At 44.6% G+C, this 17,998-nt stretch overlaps 1 protein-coding gene across 3 annotated transcripts in view; it reads right to left on the minus strand.

Moving 5' to 3' along the window:
• The window catches only part of FAT3 (FAT atypical cadherin 3), a gene marked incomplete at its 5' end in the record, with an annotated part of 523,102 nt that overhangs the window by 52,551 nt on the left and 452,553 nt on the right, over positions 1–17,998 (minus strand). For all 3 annotated transcript variants that reach the window (XM_080642977.1, XM_080642978.1, XM_080642976.1), the window contains 4 exons: positions 1,996–2,139; positions 3,093–3,230; positions 4,375–4,589; positions 7,133–7,522. In XM_080642977.1, the coding sequence (XP_080499103.1) occupies positions 1,996–2,139; positions 3,093–3,230; positions 4,375–4,589; positions 7,133–7,522 (887 nt within the window). The remainder of the gene's footprint in view (positions 1–1,995; positions 2,140–3,092; positions 3,231–4,374; positions 4,590–7,132; positions 7,523–17,998) is intronic.

Here is a 17,998-nt window from a genome sequence, read left to right on the forward strand (position 1 = left end):
CTACAGTGGGTTGTAAAAAGGGAGAAACACCTTTTGTAGGAGAACGAGAGAAGGACCTCAGAGATCTCTTACTTTGCCCCTTGCCTCAAGTGGCCTTTTGGTCATCAAGATGGAGACATGGTCTCCGTCTGGAACCAGTCGTGGAACCGCCTCTGCCCAGCGTGGATTTCGTGTTCCACACTGACAGCATACTCAGCACCACACAAAACAGACTTATTGATTTGTTTGCTCAGTCTACCAAGGCCATTTCCTCCATAGGAGAGACAGGGGGAGAGGGGGAGAGGGAGAGAGAGACCCCCCGGGTCGCCATCGGAGAAAGAAGGGTGAAATATAACACAGGCCCCTCGCTGCAGCTATGAGGCAGGGTCACTGCTCATGGCGGAGGTTCTCAGTTCTTTCACTGCCGGCTTCCTGTTGTGCATGTGAAACAGTCTGTCAAGCTGATAGATGTGTGTCATAAAACTGAATGGCGAGTAGGCAAAGCCCATTTTGTTTAGGGGCGAGCACACAGAGGCGGGAGAGGCAGAGAGAGCCCAGTGGCGACAGTCTCAGAGAAGAGCAGTCCGAGAGGAGGAGGACTGGAGGAAGGTGCAGACCTGCGTGAAGCTCCGTGGGAGCAGGAGAGAGACAAGAATGCACAGCTGCTGGAAAAAGCATCAGAGAGGAGAGGAAAACCCAAAGACCAGCAGGTGAAGGGATCCGGTTTCTCTGACAAAGCGGTGGGGGACGAAGCAGCAAGCTGCTGGCTTTATGCGTGCATCTCAGCCGATTCCTAGCTCAGGGGTGCAGGGGAGCAGGCTATGGATGGCCAGACGCAAAGTCTTGAATGTTATTCCAAAAGGGCCCCTCAAGATCTGGCTCACTCTCATCTTACCTTCTACCCACAAAGCCCTGGGCCCCGTGGCAGGTGATTCTGAGGCCAAACTGGATCAAGCAGAAGCTGAGTCTCTAGACCAGTGGTCGGCAAACTGCAGCTCGCGAGCCACGTGTGGCTCTTTGGCCCCTTGAGTGTGGCTCTTCCACAAAATACCTAGGCCTGGGCGTGTCTATTTTGAAGAAGTGGCATTAGAAGAAGTTTAAGTTTAAAAAATTTGGCTCTCAAAAGAAATTTCAATCGTTGTACTGTTAATATTTGTCTCTGTAGACTAATGAGTTTGCCGACCACTGCTCTAGACTATCTGTGGTCCCCCCAAGACATGTATATCAATCTTGTCTTTGCTAAGTCCTCCACACCGACTGTACTCCCGGTCTGGATTTCCTGAGCCTCCCGAGGTCGGTTTCCAGCTTCTAGAAACACTGGGAAGTGGAGGTAGCTCGGGGCCCAGCACTGCGCTAATTAAATACCTTTTGAATAAGAGAAAAACAGATGGGAAAGAGAGTCATTCTGATTGTAGAATGCCAGAAGATACTCCATCTAATTTTAAAGAGCTAGTCACTAGCAGCTAGTGGATTTGAAGTGCTAAACAAATTACTTATGGAAAAGTGGTTTTAGTGAGTAGTGACTCTATCCTGATGCCCAGTCTCCCTTTGACTGATGACCCAGTTAGAATCAATCTCCCTCCCCCAACAGGATAGTACAAAGTGGCTTAAAGGCAGCCTCCGTGGAAAGAAAACAGTTTTTGCCAAAGACAGATCTGAGTTCTAATCCTGACTCTGTGACTTCGCTGCATGATCTTGGGTGAGCTACTTAACTCCTCAGATCCTTAGCTCCTTCACTGTAAAGTGGGGGCTGAGCCACCATCACACTTCACGGGGTTGGGGTGGGGACAGACGGTGTGTGGAAAGTACATGACACTTGAAAGAACCCCACTGGTGATTGCACTTATCAACGTTTGTGAATCAGTTGCAGGAGAAAATTCAGACTCTTTTTATACCAGCCCTGTGACTGGGTCAGTTGATATTAGGTAAAAAACAGTAATAAACCATGCCGAGTAACAGCAGAAAAAGGACGCTGAGTGTGTCAAGACAAGTGCCTGACAGGCCTGATTCACGCACCTGAATCACAGCAGTATAGTTAGCAGGTGTGAAGACTGGGCTGTTGTCGTTCACATCAGAGATGTCAATGTTGACGGTGGCAGTTGACGACATCACAGGAATGCCACTGTCTGCTGCCTGGACAAGCAGGGAGTATCCGGACACCTGTCGAAGCACGAAGAGCTGACCGTGAAGAAGTGCGGCGTCTCCTTCCTTCTGCACAAACTCAGAGGTGCTGCAGGCTCTGCTCTGCTTTGTTAAAGTTCAGCCATCTTCTCTTTGATTCTAAACCAGGGGTTCTCAACCTTGGCACCACTGGGGCCAGGTAATTGTTTGTTGTTGGGGGCTGACCTGTGCTTGTATAATGTCTAAACAGCACCTCTGGTCTCAACCTACTAGAAGGCAGTATCACCTCCTGCCAATTTGTGACAACTGAAAATTGACAGCCTCCAAACATATGGTGGGGCGGGGGGGCGGACCATATGTTCCCAGGGTGGGGGGCAAACCATCCCTGGTTAGCATTGCAGCTCTTGGCCTTTGTTCAGACAGGATCGTTGTCAACACTGATCTATCTTATTTGTTTTGATACTTCGGGAGTTAGGGGTTTATATCACCCAGTGAGGTTGTTCTGCTTGTTAGCATCACTACCAGAGCACCTTTTTCTCATATTTAATTTCTCCTTGAAGATAGTATTTTTTGGCTAAAAAAGATAATATTTAGAAACTTAGTTCAACCTTGGACAGAGGAATTTTTGGAATCATTCTTTTTGACCTAGATCCCTTCAGGGGATCCTTCTGCACCACAGGATCCCAGTGCTCAAGATGCTTTTCTGTCTCCTTGCTGGAGGAAGGACCAACTTCAAACCATCCAGGAATATACATATTTGCTTTTCCTTAAAACATTCGTAAGTAAGAAACCGCCAACATCTATTGGCAGAAAAGTCTTTCAAAGTTCTAACGCAAATACACAGTGCTGCATTTTAGCCCCTCCCTTTTCACTCTCAGCATTTAGAACAGAGAATCTTCCTACTGATACTCATTGAGCCAGTGCCTGATTCCAGTGCAGGGATGGGTGTGGGTGGGAGTGGGTGGGAGGGGAGCTGACTTAAACTAGCTTACCCGTTCCCGGTCCAATTTCTTCTTAACCTTCACAAGTCCCAAGACAGGATCCACAGCAAATTCATTGTCCCGATCGCCACTCACAATGGAAAAACCAATCTGTCCATTGGGCTGGCTATCTGCATCTTCTGCTATTAGCTTGATGGGACACAAGCAAAACAAAGGAAAGGCATGACACAAAAGGTTTATTCTTAGGGTTCCAGGTCTGCACAAATGGGCCCAGCTCTGGCGGTTTTCGTAGGCGCTATGATCAGCAGCAACAGAGCATAACCCCAGGAAGAGATGATGGGGTTGGCTCAAGAAGGAAGCCACTATTGCTGGAGCTGCCATTTTATTTCTGTTAGTTTTTACTTGCCTACATCCTGCTGCTAGTTAGGCCTAATTTTCCTCAGGCCCTGAGCTAGTAAGGATAGAGCCAGAACTAACTGTTAGGGATACTCTTGTGATTCTTTTCCAGTTCTCAACCTATGCATTTTCATGTTTTGGAAGCCCAAGAAAATTCCCTCTCCCACCTGGCCGACATATTCCCCGCTGTCTGCTGCTCATGTTGGTGTTGCTGGGATTTATATGTGTGGAAACAGTTTCATAATGTTCAGGAAGGAGAGAGGGCCTGGGAAGCCTGCCTCTGACGTGTAAAGAATGCACACCCACAGCCCGGTGCTGGGAGAGCCAGAGCAAAGGATGAGTGGAAGGGACCTGCCCAACCTAGGGATGATGAGCATGGAAAGGATGGGATTCATTGTTTCTAAAAATGTAATGTGTAAGTCCAAGAGAGCCTATGTTCTCGAAACACATGATTTGTTCTTACTGATATTAGAAAAAACCCTTCTGGAAAGAGCTTCTCTAAGAGTGGACTATTCATCTTAGACTTGCTCCAATTTCTCCCCCCACCTCTCTCTCTCTCTGTAAGGGGCTGGGAGGGATTTTATTCTCTCCTTAGCTACCTAATAACTTTACCATCTAAGGTCACAAGCTAATAGGAGCCATTATTATTATTACAACTTCATTCTATGGTGTGTCTTATTTTCTCAAAAAATACACATTCCTGGGAGGACAGTGATTATCAGTCACTTGCACCTTCATATAAATGCATTATTCAAACCCTTTCTAATAGACACACTGGAGAAGGAACAGTTGAAAGACTGGTGCCTCACTAGGGGTCTTGGGGTTAAAAGGACACTGAAAGGAAAGTGTGAAGAGAATCCAAGACAGACTTGGCTCACTTTTTCACTCTCTTGAGGATTATTAGCCCCAGACATCTGGACCTCCCACTGGCACCTACCAAAATGACAGAGTCCCCAACCAAGGCATCTTCACTTATGACAGCGCTGTAGACATCTTGGCTGAACTTGGGAGGATTATCATTCACATCGGTGAGATTGATGTTGACAGTGGCCACGGCGCTGAGAGCTGGGGTGCCCCCATCTTTAGCTTCCACCACCAGGTAAAACTTTTTGCATAATTCATAGTCCAGGACTTCAGAGACTAAAATACCCCCTTTGAAGAGAAATGGGGAGCTTTAGATTTGATTGGGGGAAAAACAGTGTAAGTAGTTCCACAATCATGGAAGTATTTATAACATCATCTCTAGCCAAGAATATTAGCTATTCAGGAATTTGTTTATTGAATGCCCTTCTGAAAGCACCCAGAGTCTGATTAATGCTGTCAGTTAAAACAGAGCGACCCATCAGACACAACGCTGAAGGCATCAAGTCTCTGCATGTTTCTGCAATAGTTCTCTCTCAAGCAGCCTGAAAGCCTCTGGCATTAGTCGTCCTCATGCAGCTAGGCAGTAAGGACAAGAACCACACCCCCGATAAGTGTCTCCCAATGACTCCTCAAGTGGACCCAGGCTGACTGAGAATGAGCCGAAATGTGTGGGTGTGAGTGTATGACCCCATCCCTCGTCAGCAAGTAAATACTTCCAGAAAGCTGAAATCTCATTAAAAATAGCTCCAATGTTCCGGGCCTTCAGCTTTCTGTGCTTGTCTAAAACTAGGATGGCACAAGAGGGCAAGGATCTCAGAAATGCCAAGGGATCATGACACAGCAGAAAGGGAAACACACCTGGGAATCAGTGGCCAAATAGTAAGTGTGAGCTCAGGGTCCACAACTACAGGACAGAGATCATGCCCGTGTCACAGATACATTTAAATTAAGCAAATAGAACAGGTGAAGGCAGCTTGCTGGGTGCCTCCTGTGGGAGAAGTTCCATGAGAGCTCTTTCCCTCCCATCCTAGCCCTTTCTGGTGAGGCAACCCAATCCTGCCTTCATTCTGCCAGTGGTTCCTGGTCATTGTATTACCTGCAGGAAGATTGGGTTACATTGTATTACAATGCTCTCAAGGGCATTGACCCTTTTTCCCACCTGAAAAGCAACCAGCAGGACCAACGTGAGTATGTCACATCCAACTTCTCTAGGAGCGAAGGCTGCCCTTCACTTAAGTCGAGAGACAGAAGTCATACCAATTACAGGAGCCTTTTTCTCTCCATAATTAAGTTTTCTTAGCAGTTATCACCCTTAGCACTTCATGTCTCGTTATCCAGTGCCAAATGTAAACAGTACTTAACCATTCCCCTATGGTGTCCATATACAATATCATAATTAGACCAGCTAAGACTAACACATATTTAAATGAGGAAAAGCCCCATACCTTTTAATTTGAAGTAATGACCTTAATAAACAGAGTTACTGCTGGGAGAAGACGCTAATGTAATTCTTCCGTCAATATTTCCACCTCCCTATACTTAAGGTCAGGGACTCTGTCTCCTTCATTTTTTGCACCCTCCATAGCATAGCAGTGTAATTTAGATATTAAGCAGATATTCCAAAGTCAGGAAGATCTGAGTTCAAATCCTGGATCCTCTAATTACAGTAGACCCTGGGAAAATTATTTAACCTCTCTGAAGCTCTGTTTTTCCTTATATGGAAAACGTGAGAAATAACTAATGATGTAATAGGAATCTGGTGCATCTGCTGTTAGTGAGTGTTGCTAATTATGTTAATTATGCTAGCTTCTAGTTTATATTTACTGGACTATGCAAATGGACTTCCTTTGCTAACTTGCTCAACAAGTGCATAGTCCTTGAGCAATGAGGGAATTATGTCTAGTGGCTGGGAAGTGTAAGACTCACCTTTCTTATTTGCAAAATGGGACTACTTTGAAAATATTAATACAAACACTGTATGAAAATACAAGGATGAATATGTTTACTCTTCAAAAAACATCTAAACTTATATTGTAAATTACCACCTTTATTTTCCCAAATTACCCCTAATAGTTTTAACTCTCTGATGCAAAAGCTCTGGGGGTTTCTCTTGTTTCTTCCTGGGCACCTTTTCCCTAGATCCGTGGTCGCCAACCGGTGGTTCCTGGAGCACTGGTGGTTCATGAGGTCCGAAAGGTTGGCGACCGCTGCCCTAGATGATGCCATATCTTCCCCAGGGTTTCAAAGTGTGTGGTGAGAAATGACAATGTTGTGAACAGGATTCAGATATGGTCCCAGTTCCAGCTGCCTGGGGTGCGGGTGGGAGGAACTGCAGGTCACTTATCAATGTCTGCCTTGGCAGGTGACCGCTGAGAGAGTGGCAGCCTGAGTGTGGATGGTGGTGAGTAGATGCTAATCTCCAGGAGCAGTTCCAAAACTCACGATGCAAGTTAGAGAACCAAGAAACAAACAGCAAAGAGAGAGAAATAAACAAAACCTGTGCTTGCTGTGCAAAGAATACGTCCTCTCCCCAGCTAGGAAGCACATCACTGCTCCCAACCTTCCTGTGGGAAATCCTGGAGACAGCCTGGGGGTCAAGTATCTGCCAAGAGAGCCCACAGCAGGGGCTTCCAAATGAGGAGGGCATCCTTAGAAGCAGGATGCCAGAGGGCACTCTGGGATCAGCCAGCAGGCCCTGCTATGAGAAGTCTTATTTCTGCTGCCAGGGAAGTGGCAGGAGAAAGAGCCCACCAAGAAAAGTGGTTAGGGGGTCGGAGTGGAAGCAGGACAGAATGAAGCCTTGAATGCTAAATAGGCTGCTGTTTACCCACCTGTCCTTGGGTTGATCCTAAATTTCCCTTGTTCATTTCCGGACCGAATGAGATACGTAATCTCAGCATTTGTGCCGATATCTTTGCTGGTGGCAAAAACGGTAAGGACTTGGGTGCCAGGGGAGGTGTCTTCAGGCACTGTCACCAGGTAGTCCCTCCTTTCAAACACAGGGGGGTTGTCGTTGATGTCCAGAACGGTGATGGTGACGGTGGCGAGAGAGGACAGGGCCCGCCCAGGGCTCTGGTCAGTGGCCTGCACGCTGATGTTGTAGGAGGGCTGCTGCTCTCGGTCCAGCGGCTGCTCCAGGATGATGATGCCTGACGACTCGTCAATGGAGAAGAACCCACCAGCTGAGTCGGCCAGGGCGTACACGACCTTCCTGTTGATGCCTGTGGGAGATGCAAGAGTGTGAGTGCAAGAAAATGCAGCCTGATGCTGGGCGTGAGAATATTGTGGCTGTGCTGACTCTGAAGGACCACACAAAGAAAAACAGCAACTATAGAATAGAAACCCACAGATTTGCTCCTACAAAGATGTCAACTTCAGTTTGTAAATATATATGTAAGTAAATTAAATAGTAAAGAAATAAATACTGGCAACAAATATCAGAAATAGTTGGATATTCCTCATATGTTGAAGGAAAATATCTAAGATGCCAATAAATACATGTGTGAAAAGATATGCCACAGAAAGAGAAGTACTAATCAATTAATTAATCACTTCAACAAATGTTTTCCTAGAGCCTATCAGGCACTGTTTATTCTAGTGCCATAGAAAGAGAAATACAAAATTAATGAATTAATCACTTCAATAAATGTTTACCTAGAATCTACCAGGCACTATTTATTCTAGATGTCAGCGATTCTAGAAATGGGCAAAAGCCAAACATTTGCTGTGGAAATTTTTACATCCCAGTGGGAGTAAATAAGAGATTGACAACAAAGAATAAAAATAAATGGCATTTTTGGGAGTAAAAAGGGAGAAAAATAAAGCCATAAGGGGGCATAGGAGTGCTGGGGGGAGAGAGTATTTGGGAGATGGAGGGAAGGGTGGTAATTTTAAACATGGTGGTCAGGGAAGGCCTTGACATTTGAGTAAAAACCCACTAGGAGAGGAGGAAGTGAGCAGTGCAGCTGTCTGCAGAAGAACACTTCAGGCAGAGGAACAGGCAGTGTAGAGGTCCTGAGGCAGAAGCCCATCTGGGTGTTTGGGAGCACCGAGGAGAAGACAGTGTGACTGGAGCCAAGAAGAGAGAAATGAAGATGAGATCAGGGAGCAGATACTGTGGGTGGGGTGGTCAGGTGGGAAGCCATTGGAGGGCTGGGGGAGTCATGTGATGTGACTTAGATTTTAACAGGTTCACTCATGATTGAAGAGCAGTTAAGAGAGGAAGCAGGGAGACCAGCTGGAGGCTCCCACAGGAATACAGGTGTGTGCTATGGCAGCTTGAACAAGGTGGTGGTGAAAGGGATGAGAAGTGAGAAGGGGTCTGGTTCCAGATCTACTCTGAACATGTAGGTGGTGAAGACAGTGTTGTAATTAACTAGTTATTCATAACAGGAAAGGAAGAAAGGGAAGGCCAGACACTATAAGCATGTTCCCAGCATTATAAACTGTTGAATAAAAATAGATAGAGGCAAAGAAGCATCGAACAGACTATCAAACTACAGCGGGAAGGTAGGGGAGGGTTGAAGGGGGGTGAGAGATCAACCGAAGGACTTGTATGCATGCAAATAAGCACAACCAACAGATGCAAGACACTGGGGTGGAGGGGTGAGGGCAAGTGCCGGGGAGTAGGGGAGGCCGGGGAGAAGGTCAATGGGGAAAAAAAAGGGAGACATGTGTACTACTATTTGTAATACCTGAAACAATAAAATAAAATTAAAAAAAGAGAGAAACAAAAAACAACAATAACACACACACACACACACATACACACACAAAAAGACACTGGGGGAAGGATCCAATAAAGGGAAGATAGACACATGCCCAGTAAAGGAGGGGTGACATAGGGAAGGTACTTTCCTGTCAATCACACCTGGGGACAGAGATGATTGGTCAAAATGGGCGTGGCCACTGTAAGGGCGTGGACATTTGGGAATACATATTCCCCCAAAGGAATTCATTTAATTGTTGCGCTGGACTCTTGGCTTGTGGGGCTCTTTTGCGCCCACTCTCTTGCATTGGCCCCTGTGGCCCTCAGCCATGAGGACCCCCACATAATGGACTAATGGGCTGCAGCGGGAAACACAAGCTAAGCTAGCCCGATGCAATAACTGGACTACACAGAAATGGAAAGGAAACTCAGGACACTGGCTCTGATTTTAGTTCTGCTGAAACCCCAGCTACATTTCTTCTATGTCTAAACTAAGGGAAATGGGACTTTGGAAACTCAGGGGTGTAATTCCACAGAAATAAAACTTTCTACTATGTAGCATTCTCCTGTGGGGCCCCTGGAAATGCTTGTTCCAGCGGTAGCCCAAGAAGCCCACACCCATAAGCAACAGGGGAAGATGAGGCACCCTCCTCTCCCTTAACAGTGAGATATGACTGTTTTCTGATTGTGGCACTGGCAAGCTATGGAATGCGGGAGAAAAAGAAGATTCCAGGATGACTCTTAGGTTTTGGCCTGAGCAAGTGAAAGGAGGGAGTTACCATCAGCTGGGATGGAGAGGATGAAAGAGGGTGAGGATTTGGATGGATCCGGAACCGCATTTTGGACAAATAAATTTGGGATGGGCATTTCATATTTAAGTAGAGATTCAAGTAGGAAGTTAGTGCAGGGGGCTGGAGATAGACAGGTTCAAGCTGGCGCTTGGAGGGTCCTCAGCATTCAGATGGCCCACTGAGCCAGGAGAACGGGTGAGGTCATAAGGGAATGTAAAAGAAACCTAATGGCCAGTGATCCCGGGGCACCCCATTGAAGAAGGGGGGAGATCTAGTCAGAGGGTGACCTCCAGCTCTATGATTTAAATAAATGCACTTAGTTGCCAAAATACAATTTTATCTTAATACTAGAGGCCTGATGCATGAAATTCGTGCAAGGGGAGGCCTTCCTTGCCCCGGCTGCGGGCACTGGCTTCCCTCTGGCACCCAGGACCCAGGCTTCCCTCCAGTCCGGGCTTCGTCCGGAAGGATGTCCAGAATGACGTCCAGTCTAATTAGCATATTACCCTTTTATTATTATAGATATACGAAAGTTGAAACATATCAACCAGGAAATATCCATCAACAACCAGCAAGTTAGTGACTGATGATTGGGTTGACTTCTGGTTCTGAAAACCGGTTTAACTGTTTTCATCCGAGGATCTCAGCACTGCAAAAAGGTTTATAAACCTAAATTCACCAGTTGTTAAATTTATAAGAATAAAATTTTAAAAGCTGTGTAGGCTGAAAAAGCACCACTTTGTTCCTAAGTGCTCCTAATGAGGACAGTCAGCAGTCATGACTTCCGTTATGACATCTGAAAGTGTCTTTTGTGAATTAGGGACTTGCAGAATAGAAGCACTTAGAGGGCCGAAGCCTGTGTTGTTTTCTATGGTAACACCTCACTACGGGGACAGACATTTGGCAGGAACTCCTCCACTGTACAATTTCCCTTAAGCCAAAATTCCCAGCAAACCAATAAAATAATATATCTAGAGGGGATGACATAAATTGCATTATGTGGCTTTAACCAAAAGGTCAACACTAAGAGCTTGTTCTTGGTTCCATTCCAGAGAGTCCATTTTTTCTAAAGTTTCGTCATTTACTTTAATTTATTTCTCACAACAACCACCGTATAATATAAACACCAACCTCTGATTTTATTGGTGGTGAGATTAAAAAAAAAAAAAAGGCTTTCCTCTTCTCTTGCTGCCTCTAGAAATCAGGCCCGAGAGCAGAGGTTTTCAGGATGGTTTTGGGCTATTTTTAGAGTGTCTGGAAGATTTACTTTTTCAGCATAAATTCCTAGGGATGTGGAGGTGAGCAAGCTTGCACCTGAAAAACAGGAACACTGCCTGGGTGTCAGAGCAGATCGCCTGCCCCAGAAGCTGCCTTGACTAGTTGGATGGTCACAGGACAGCCCTCAAAGTCTCAAGAATGAATTTATGGAAACATATGAGCAATGGACATAAATGCATCACATAGTTTTCAGGTTTTTAAATCACACACATTCCCTGTGGATTTGACTTGCACCCCCAACTCATGGAAGACTGGTTTTCCCAACAATAAGATGGGGCAGGAGATTCACGCAGGGGCTTTCCTCTGAGCATTTGCTGACAACTATAAAGTGCACTCCACTGATGCATAAACCAAGGCTGATGGATTTGCCTGGTGCCACTAGCATTTTTAGGTAAGCACCAGGGCCAAAGTCCTGTTTTCCCAATGCTCCCTGCTCAATCCCTTTAAGGATGTAAATTCTGCTCTTGGACACACTTCCTCTTCAGGCCTGAAGATCATTTAGGAAGCAGGTCCTTTTGGATTACCTGTGCTGGGAGCAGCTGAGTTGGGAGAGACAGGGTCTGGATTTGCACGGTGCTGCTCCCTGTGGCAGCAAGGCCTGAAGGGAAGGTGCTCTTTTAAATGGCTGCCTATGTCCCCTTCACTGGGACAGATAGCTGAAATCTCAAAAATATATCCCATGTTCCCAGTCTTCAGCTTTCTCATCCAGCCCCATTCAGAGGCACCGGACTCTGCTCAGATGCCCAAGCAGGAGATGCTGTGTTCTCCCGTGTCTGCTCAGCGGGCCAGCCCTGTTGCTGGGGCACTGTGCTTACAAGGCTGACATTAATCAGCCGCACAAAGACCATGACTCCCCTCCGAGCAGATCCTGTTCATTTAAACTCGATGACAGGATTTTTCTGCTTTACCACGCAGAAAAACCATCCCCTCCCCCCAAGTTGCTGACCTAAACTCCCCCCACCTCCCCATACGTTTTCCTTTTGACAGTATCTTGGGCATTCACACCAGGAGGAACTGGGAGATTTATTGGTTACCTCTCCTTTCTGTTACCAATCAGACCGATATGGAAGCAAGACCTCAAAAGGTGGGAGGAGTGGGGGGATCCCAAACCAATGAACCTGCTAAATGGCATCACTTATGATTTGGTGGCTCACAAGGAAAGAGCAGGATATATATTTTTTAAACATATTAACTCCAATTGAGACACAATTGTGATGGCTTTTAATGATTTCTAGAAATAAAGTCAGATGTGTAAATGCCAATTTGGAGGCTGTACTTTTGGTGTAGCACTTTCTGGGCTGTGTTTCCAGGCAATAGGGTGCTGTCATTGTTAAACGAATGCAGGTCATGTCACTAAAGCAGAAACTTCCTATCCAAGGGCGTTTGATAAATGCCATCCTTCAAATCACTATCCCTTTGCTACATACCCAGCAGAGAAGATGAACCCGAGCAGAAGACTCGCTCGCTAATTGGTCCAATGCTCTTACCACTTGTCACAATGTGTTACATTGAGGTATAACATTAATCCATCATTTTGTGCCTGTGTTTTTAAGTATGTAATTCTGTTCTCCAATTTGGGCCTAATTTAATGAGGACAGAGCTACTTAGCTTCTTAAAATGCTGAAATGCCAGGCTACCAAGAGAAGTATGACTTTCATTGCAAGTGAAGTTTCTGCACGTTAGCTGTGGCAAATGCAGCAGGCCTTCAGAGGATTAACATCAAGTAAAAGGAGAATGATTAAAATCCCTATTTGCTCAAAGGAAGTAATAGGTAGTGGCGTTCTGTAGAGTGAGGCTGGAGGACAAAAATAGCACATAAAAATTCCCAGCAGGGAAGGCTGTGAAATCCTGGGGTGGATTGCCATGGGCTTGTATATGCCTTCCCTTGAAAGATTTCTAAATGGAGGTGAAGTTCCTCTCAACTTGGCCAAATGGGAAGATGGGCGTTTTGGACATGGAACTCTCAATGTGGTCTAATCCTGGAAGACAGGAGACCTTGCTGCTAGCCCATGATCTGCCGAAACTACGCAAGTAAACCTGGACAAGTCACTTCACTTCACTGGGTCTCAGATCTCTTCATTTTTAAAACGACAGAACCGAGGTCAGGTGATGTCTAAGAGGATCTTCCAGCACTATGATTCATTTCCAAGTTAAACTAATGACACTGGTTTTTATTTCCAAAGGACTACCCTTCTCCCCCAACCGCCCATTAAGTTGCTAGACCTGGGCAAAGGTGGGCCATATCGGCAAAGAACAAGTCCATAGACCCCTTGATCATGATGCGCTACTGGATTTTATGAATAGAAAGAAACTCCACACAGCAGATTCATACCACTCAGTTAAATGTTCAGAGTTCACACATACAGCTCATAGCAAGGCTCTTACACCCCAAGGAGAAATAACACCCACGGTGAGGATCATCCCCAAGGATCTAATCCAGTGTCAGAATAACTCCGCCTTATGTTTGAGATTTTAAAGGTGTTAAAGTCAGCACCAAAACCAAATGGCAGGAGTGGGCAACACAGCAAGTGCATTGAGATTTTTTTCAACTTGATCTTTTAAAAAGGTTTTCTCCCCTCCTCCAAAGATCAAGCTCCCTAAATTAAGAAACCCAACAAGAGCTTACTTTGAGGTCTTATGTTGGCAGCTGCTTTGACTCTGTCAGGGCAGGGCCCTGTCTGTGACACTCATTGCTATACCCTCCTGTGACTGCACAGGTCTGGCCTATATGCAGCACACACAAAATGTGGGCCATACAAAATTGCTATAAACTGGATTTTAGAAAAAGGTTTAAATATATATGGAATACAGGGTGTATGCACACTTTGACTAATGATAAAGGCAGTGTTTACTAAAATACATTTCATTTTCAATATGTAATAGAATCTACAGACAAAGTGTGTATTCTTTTTTGAGGACACCCTGTATATATCTGGGAAAGAAGTAATTTGAAACAATAGCAATAAACTGGCTCCAGTAACACTTTAAATGTTGGTTCTAATCATTTTTATATGAACTTCACTGAGGGGTCATAATTTACATACAACAACATGAACATGTTTTAAGTGTGCAGCTCATGAATTCTACACGCCTACCCCCAAGAACCCACATCCCTCGTTGAGATATAGAACATTTTAATCCTTAAAGTTCTTCATGTACCATTGCAGCCAGTCCCCTGATTCCATGCCCCAGGCAACCTAATAGCTTGTTTTTGAACCAAGGTTTTCTCTTGCCTTCATGAATGCCTATTCATAAGCGCTTAAAATCTCACAAGTCTATTTAGATTTCATAGCTTTTATGACCCAGGCATAGTGATTAAGGCATGCTCTTAGTTAAACTATAAGGATTATCTTTAAGAAGAAAAATGATAAACAAGGCTTTGGTTCTTGAATATGTCACTGCATTCCTTTGCCTTATCCTTAAAAGACAGTAGTTACTTTTGAGAAGTGCAAGGGTTCTGTCTTCCTCACAGGAAACACTGCCTTTGACTCTTCCATTTAATAGGATGAGACACTGCATTGAGGGGAAGTGGAGCCCAAAGACATCATCCCTAACCCTAGTAGCTCAGCAATGTGACAAGGGATTACTTACATTAATAGCTTCCTGCATGTCTTCCCAGCTCCCCGCTCCCAATTGAATCCGAATCTACCACCTGTCTTGAGGCAGGTTCCACAGCCAGGTAAGGCTCCCGTCCCCTCTCACCTAGACTGCTGCAAGACTCCCGACTACAAGCTACTTCAGACTCTACCCTCTCCTGGCCAATCTTAACCAGAGTTAAGTCCTAAAACTGGATCCAGTCTTGCTCAGCTGCTCAAGATGGTTCCTGACTTCTCACTTCTTACAGTCACAAGTAAAAACTTGTGAAAATGGCTTTCAGGTCTTGAGCCTGGTCCCAGCCCACTCTTTTGGAGTCACCTTCTGCTCCACTTTCATCATGAACTGTCTACTCCCTGTGCTCCTGAAGACCCACATTTACTCCTCAGGCCTTGGCCCGTGCTCTTCCTTCTGCTCAGAAGGTTCGCTTCCCCTCCTTCCTTTGTCAAAACCCTACGTATTTGCAAGGTCTCCTCTGGCACAGTTTCCTTAATTCCCCAGTTACTGCCTTTTCTTTGGTCCCTTACCATTATTTTTGCATGATCATTAGTTATATTTATGTCTTCTCTCCTATTCGATTAAGGTACCTTTTGGGCAGAGGGACTGTGTCTTATTGTCTTTGTACCCTGTACTAAGCTCAGAGCCTTGCACACAGGAAGAAAGAAAAGCATGCTGAACTGCAGAAGAAACAACCAGGGGGCCGAAGCAGGTGTACTAGCATGGCGATGCACTGAATAGAGGTGATAGGCATGTGCATGCATGACCACTGCAAATGCACGGTTAAAGAACTGAAGAAACTCAAAAGGGTGCAACACAGAGAAACCAGGAATATTTAGTATTAAAAATGTACATAAAAACCTTCACAGCTATATCATAAGCTTTTGTTAAATAGATGTCTGCATTTATGAAAACAAAAACAAAAACAAAAAAACACACACACCTGGAAACTACCCAATTTTCCAAGAATGAGGACTGGTTCAATAAAATCTAATACACACATATCACAGAATACCTTTACCTCATCATATGAAAGTATAAAAGAACATATAATGACACTGAAATAAAAGGAGGGCAAAAGGAGGTTTATAGTTGTGAGTATGTGAGTTTACTCTTCTATTATTATTTATTAAGTACTGTGTTATTTATTACAAACAAGTATAAACCTACTTTTGTTCACCCCTGTATGTTGCAAGCAGGTTACAAAATAATATCTAGTTTATGAGCCACTTTTTGTAAAGTAAAAAAGGCAGAAGGTACTTCTTACCAACAGTGGTTACAACAGACTTGTTTTTCCTTTTTGCTTGTCCTTCCAGATTTTATACAGTGGACACAGATCATGTTTGTAATAAGTAAAATAACTATTACAAACATCACATACATGGAAAATAACTCTTTAATATCATTTTTGGAGAGAAGTCTAAATTTCAAGGTACTTCTAGACTAATTTAATGCTTACCACACATACCAACTGGAATAGTTGTAGAAAAAGATACTTATATATTGTGTAAGCATTCTTTTTCTGGGTATTTACATTCCTCATTTTAGTTTGTGCTCAGAAAGACAGTAGCTTTACTTAGAAAATCATTTTTGTTAAAAGTCTCATTATAAAGTTATCTCAAGGGATACACTTTTTGGACAGTTTTTTAACTAAAAGCAAGCCAGAGAATTTTTAGGCTGGCCTAAAATTCTCCTTTCATTGTCTGTGGGAGGCAAGTAAAATCCTATTACAGTGGAAGAACTCAAAGTGACTGCTCATTTCTGTCTTTAAAATATGCCTGCAGATGCCATGAAATAAAACGGTAAGTTGCCAGGAGGACGTCCCTGGAATTGCAGTTACTTCTCAAGTTAGAAATGACTTTTAAATAGACTCTCTATTTCTGTTTTAAGTGCCTTTTAAAAGTTTTTCACTGGGTGATGACTAACCCTGGCACTTTCCCATGGGCAAAATACCAACTCTGGGGTCTGCAGTCCCTTGCGTCTTTAAATGGTCAAAAGAAAAAAAAAAAAAGACAGAAGGCAGCACCAGTCAGAGAGTCAGGGGAGATACTGACTATACCATAAACCTCCTGGCGACTTGCCAGATGGGCTGGCACCAGCTCTGCTGGGTAGGATCGGCGACACGCTTTGAGGTCCCATGAAACAGAAAAATGTGTGAAAGATGTTAAGGAGTTCATCCAAGCAATGAACCGAGCAGGGGCCCTTCTAAGCAAGGCGCTCTGTATACCCACAAAGCTGGCCTCATTGCTGAGCGAGACCACCTCCTGTAATTTCTCAAAGACAGTCCATCTGGGTATAAATTCTTTCTACTTTGCTAGGCCCGGGAGAGTTAAGTGTAAGTAAATTAATTCATCAACTAAGTGCTCAAAACTCCATCTTTATTGATGCACAGAACTTCTACGCTGCACTGCTACCTAACAATAATATTCAAAATGTTTCCTGCATGGTTTTAACTTAGTATGATCATTGTATTGATTCATTCATTCATCCATTCAGTAAAGATTCGCAGGGCTTTGTCGCACGGCAGATATTGGGGATGCAAAGAAGGATGGGTCACTCTTCGATCCTCAAATGGCTCTCATTTCTCAGGAGACAAACATGTATATAGGTGATTTTTGGAGAGGGGTGGCCAAGGGAAGTTTCCCAGAGAAGAGAAGAACTGAACTGAATCATAAAAGAAAGACAGGAGCTGTCAGGAGTGCTGGAGTGGAAAAGAGACAAACAGAATGAGCATTTCAGGTGATAGGAACACATGTGAGGGTGAAAATGATGTAACTGCAAGGTGTACTCAGAGAAGGGTCAAGGGTTCAGCCAGTATTGCTAAATTAGAAGTTTGCAATGGCAGGAGCTGAAGCTGTCTATTTTCAGAGCCACCAGCAAATGATCAGCGCTGTTACAAACCATTATAGCTACTAGTAATCTAAAACCTGGGCATACAATAATGGGTACATTTGCAGAGAGAGAATGAAGATTGGAGGGAGCAAGTTGGAGAGGGTATGTGGGTGGGAACCGGTTTTTAATATGTGGGAAGTTATTCAAAGAGCTCCCAGCAGATGATGGACAATATAATTGTGCTTGTCAAGGAGGCTTCACAGGTTGAAGTGAGAGCGTATATCCTGCAGCAAAGCTGATAAGCACACTCCACTGAACCTCGTCACACCCTGGAAAGGCAGGGAGCCAAAGGTGGTGGATCCTTGAATTCTGCACAAAATGCCCAGGGGGAGGTGGAAATTCCCCCAGACACCCTAGCACTCCCTTAAATCCATTATTAGCGTTGCTGCATGTTGGATCAGGATTGATCCAGTTGAGCAGCTCAGAGGCACTACCAA

Source organism: Plecotus auritus, assembly GCF_963455305.1.
Source record: "Plecotus auritus genome assembly, chromosome: 9".
In the NCBI taxonomy this organism is placed as follows: domain Eukaryota; kingdom Metazoa; phylum Chordata; class Mammalia; order Chiroptera; family Vespertilionidae; genus Plecotus; species Plecotus auritus.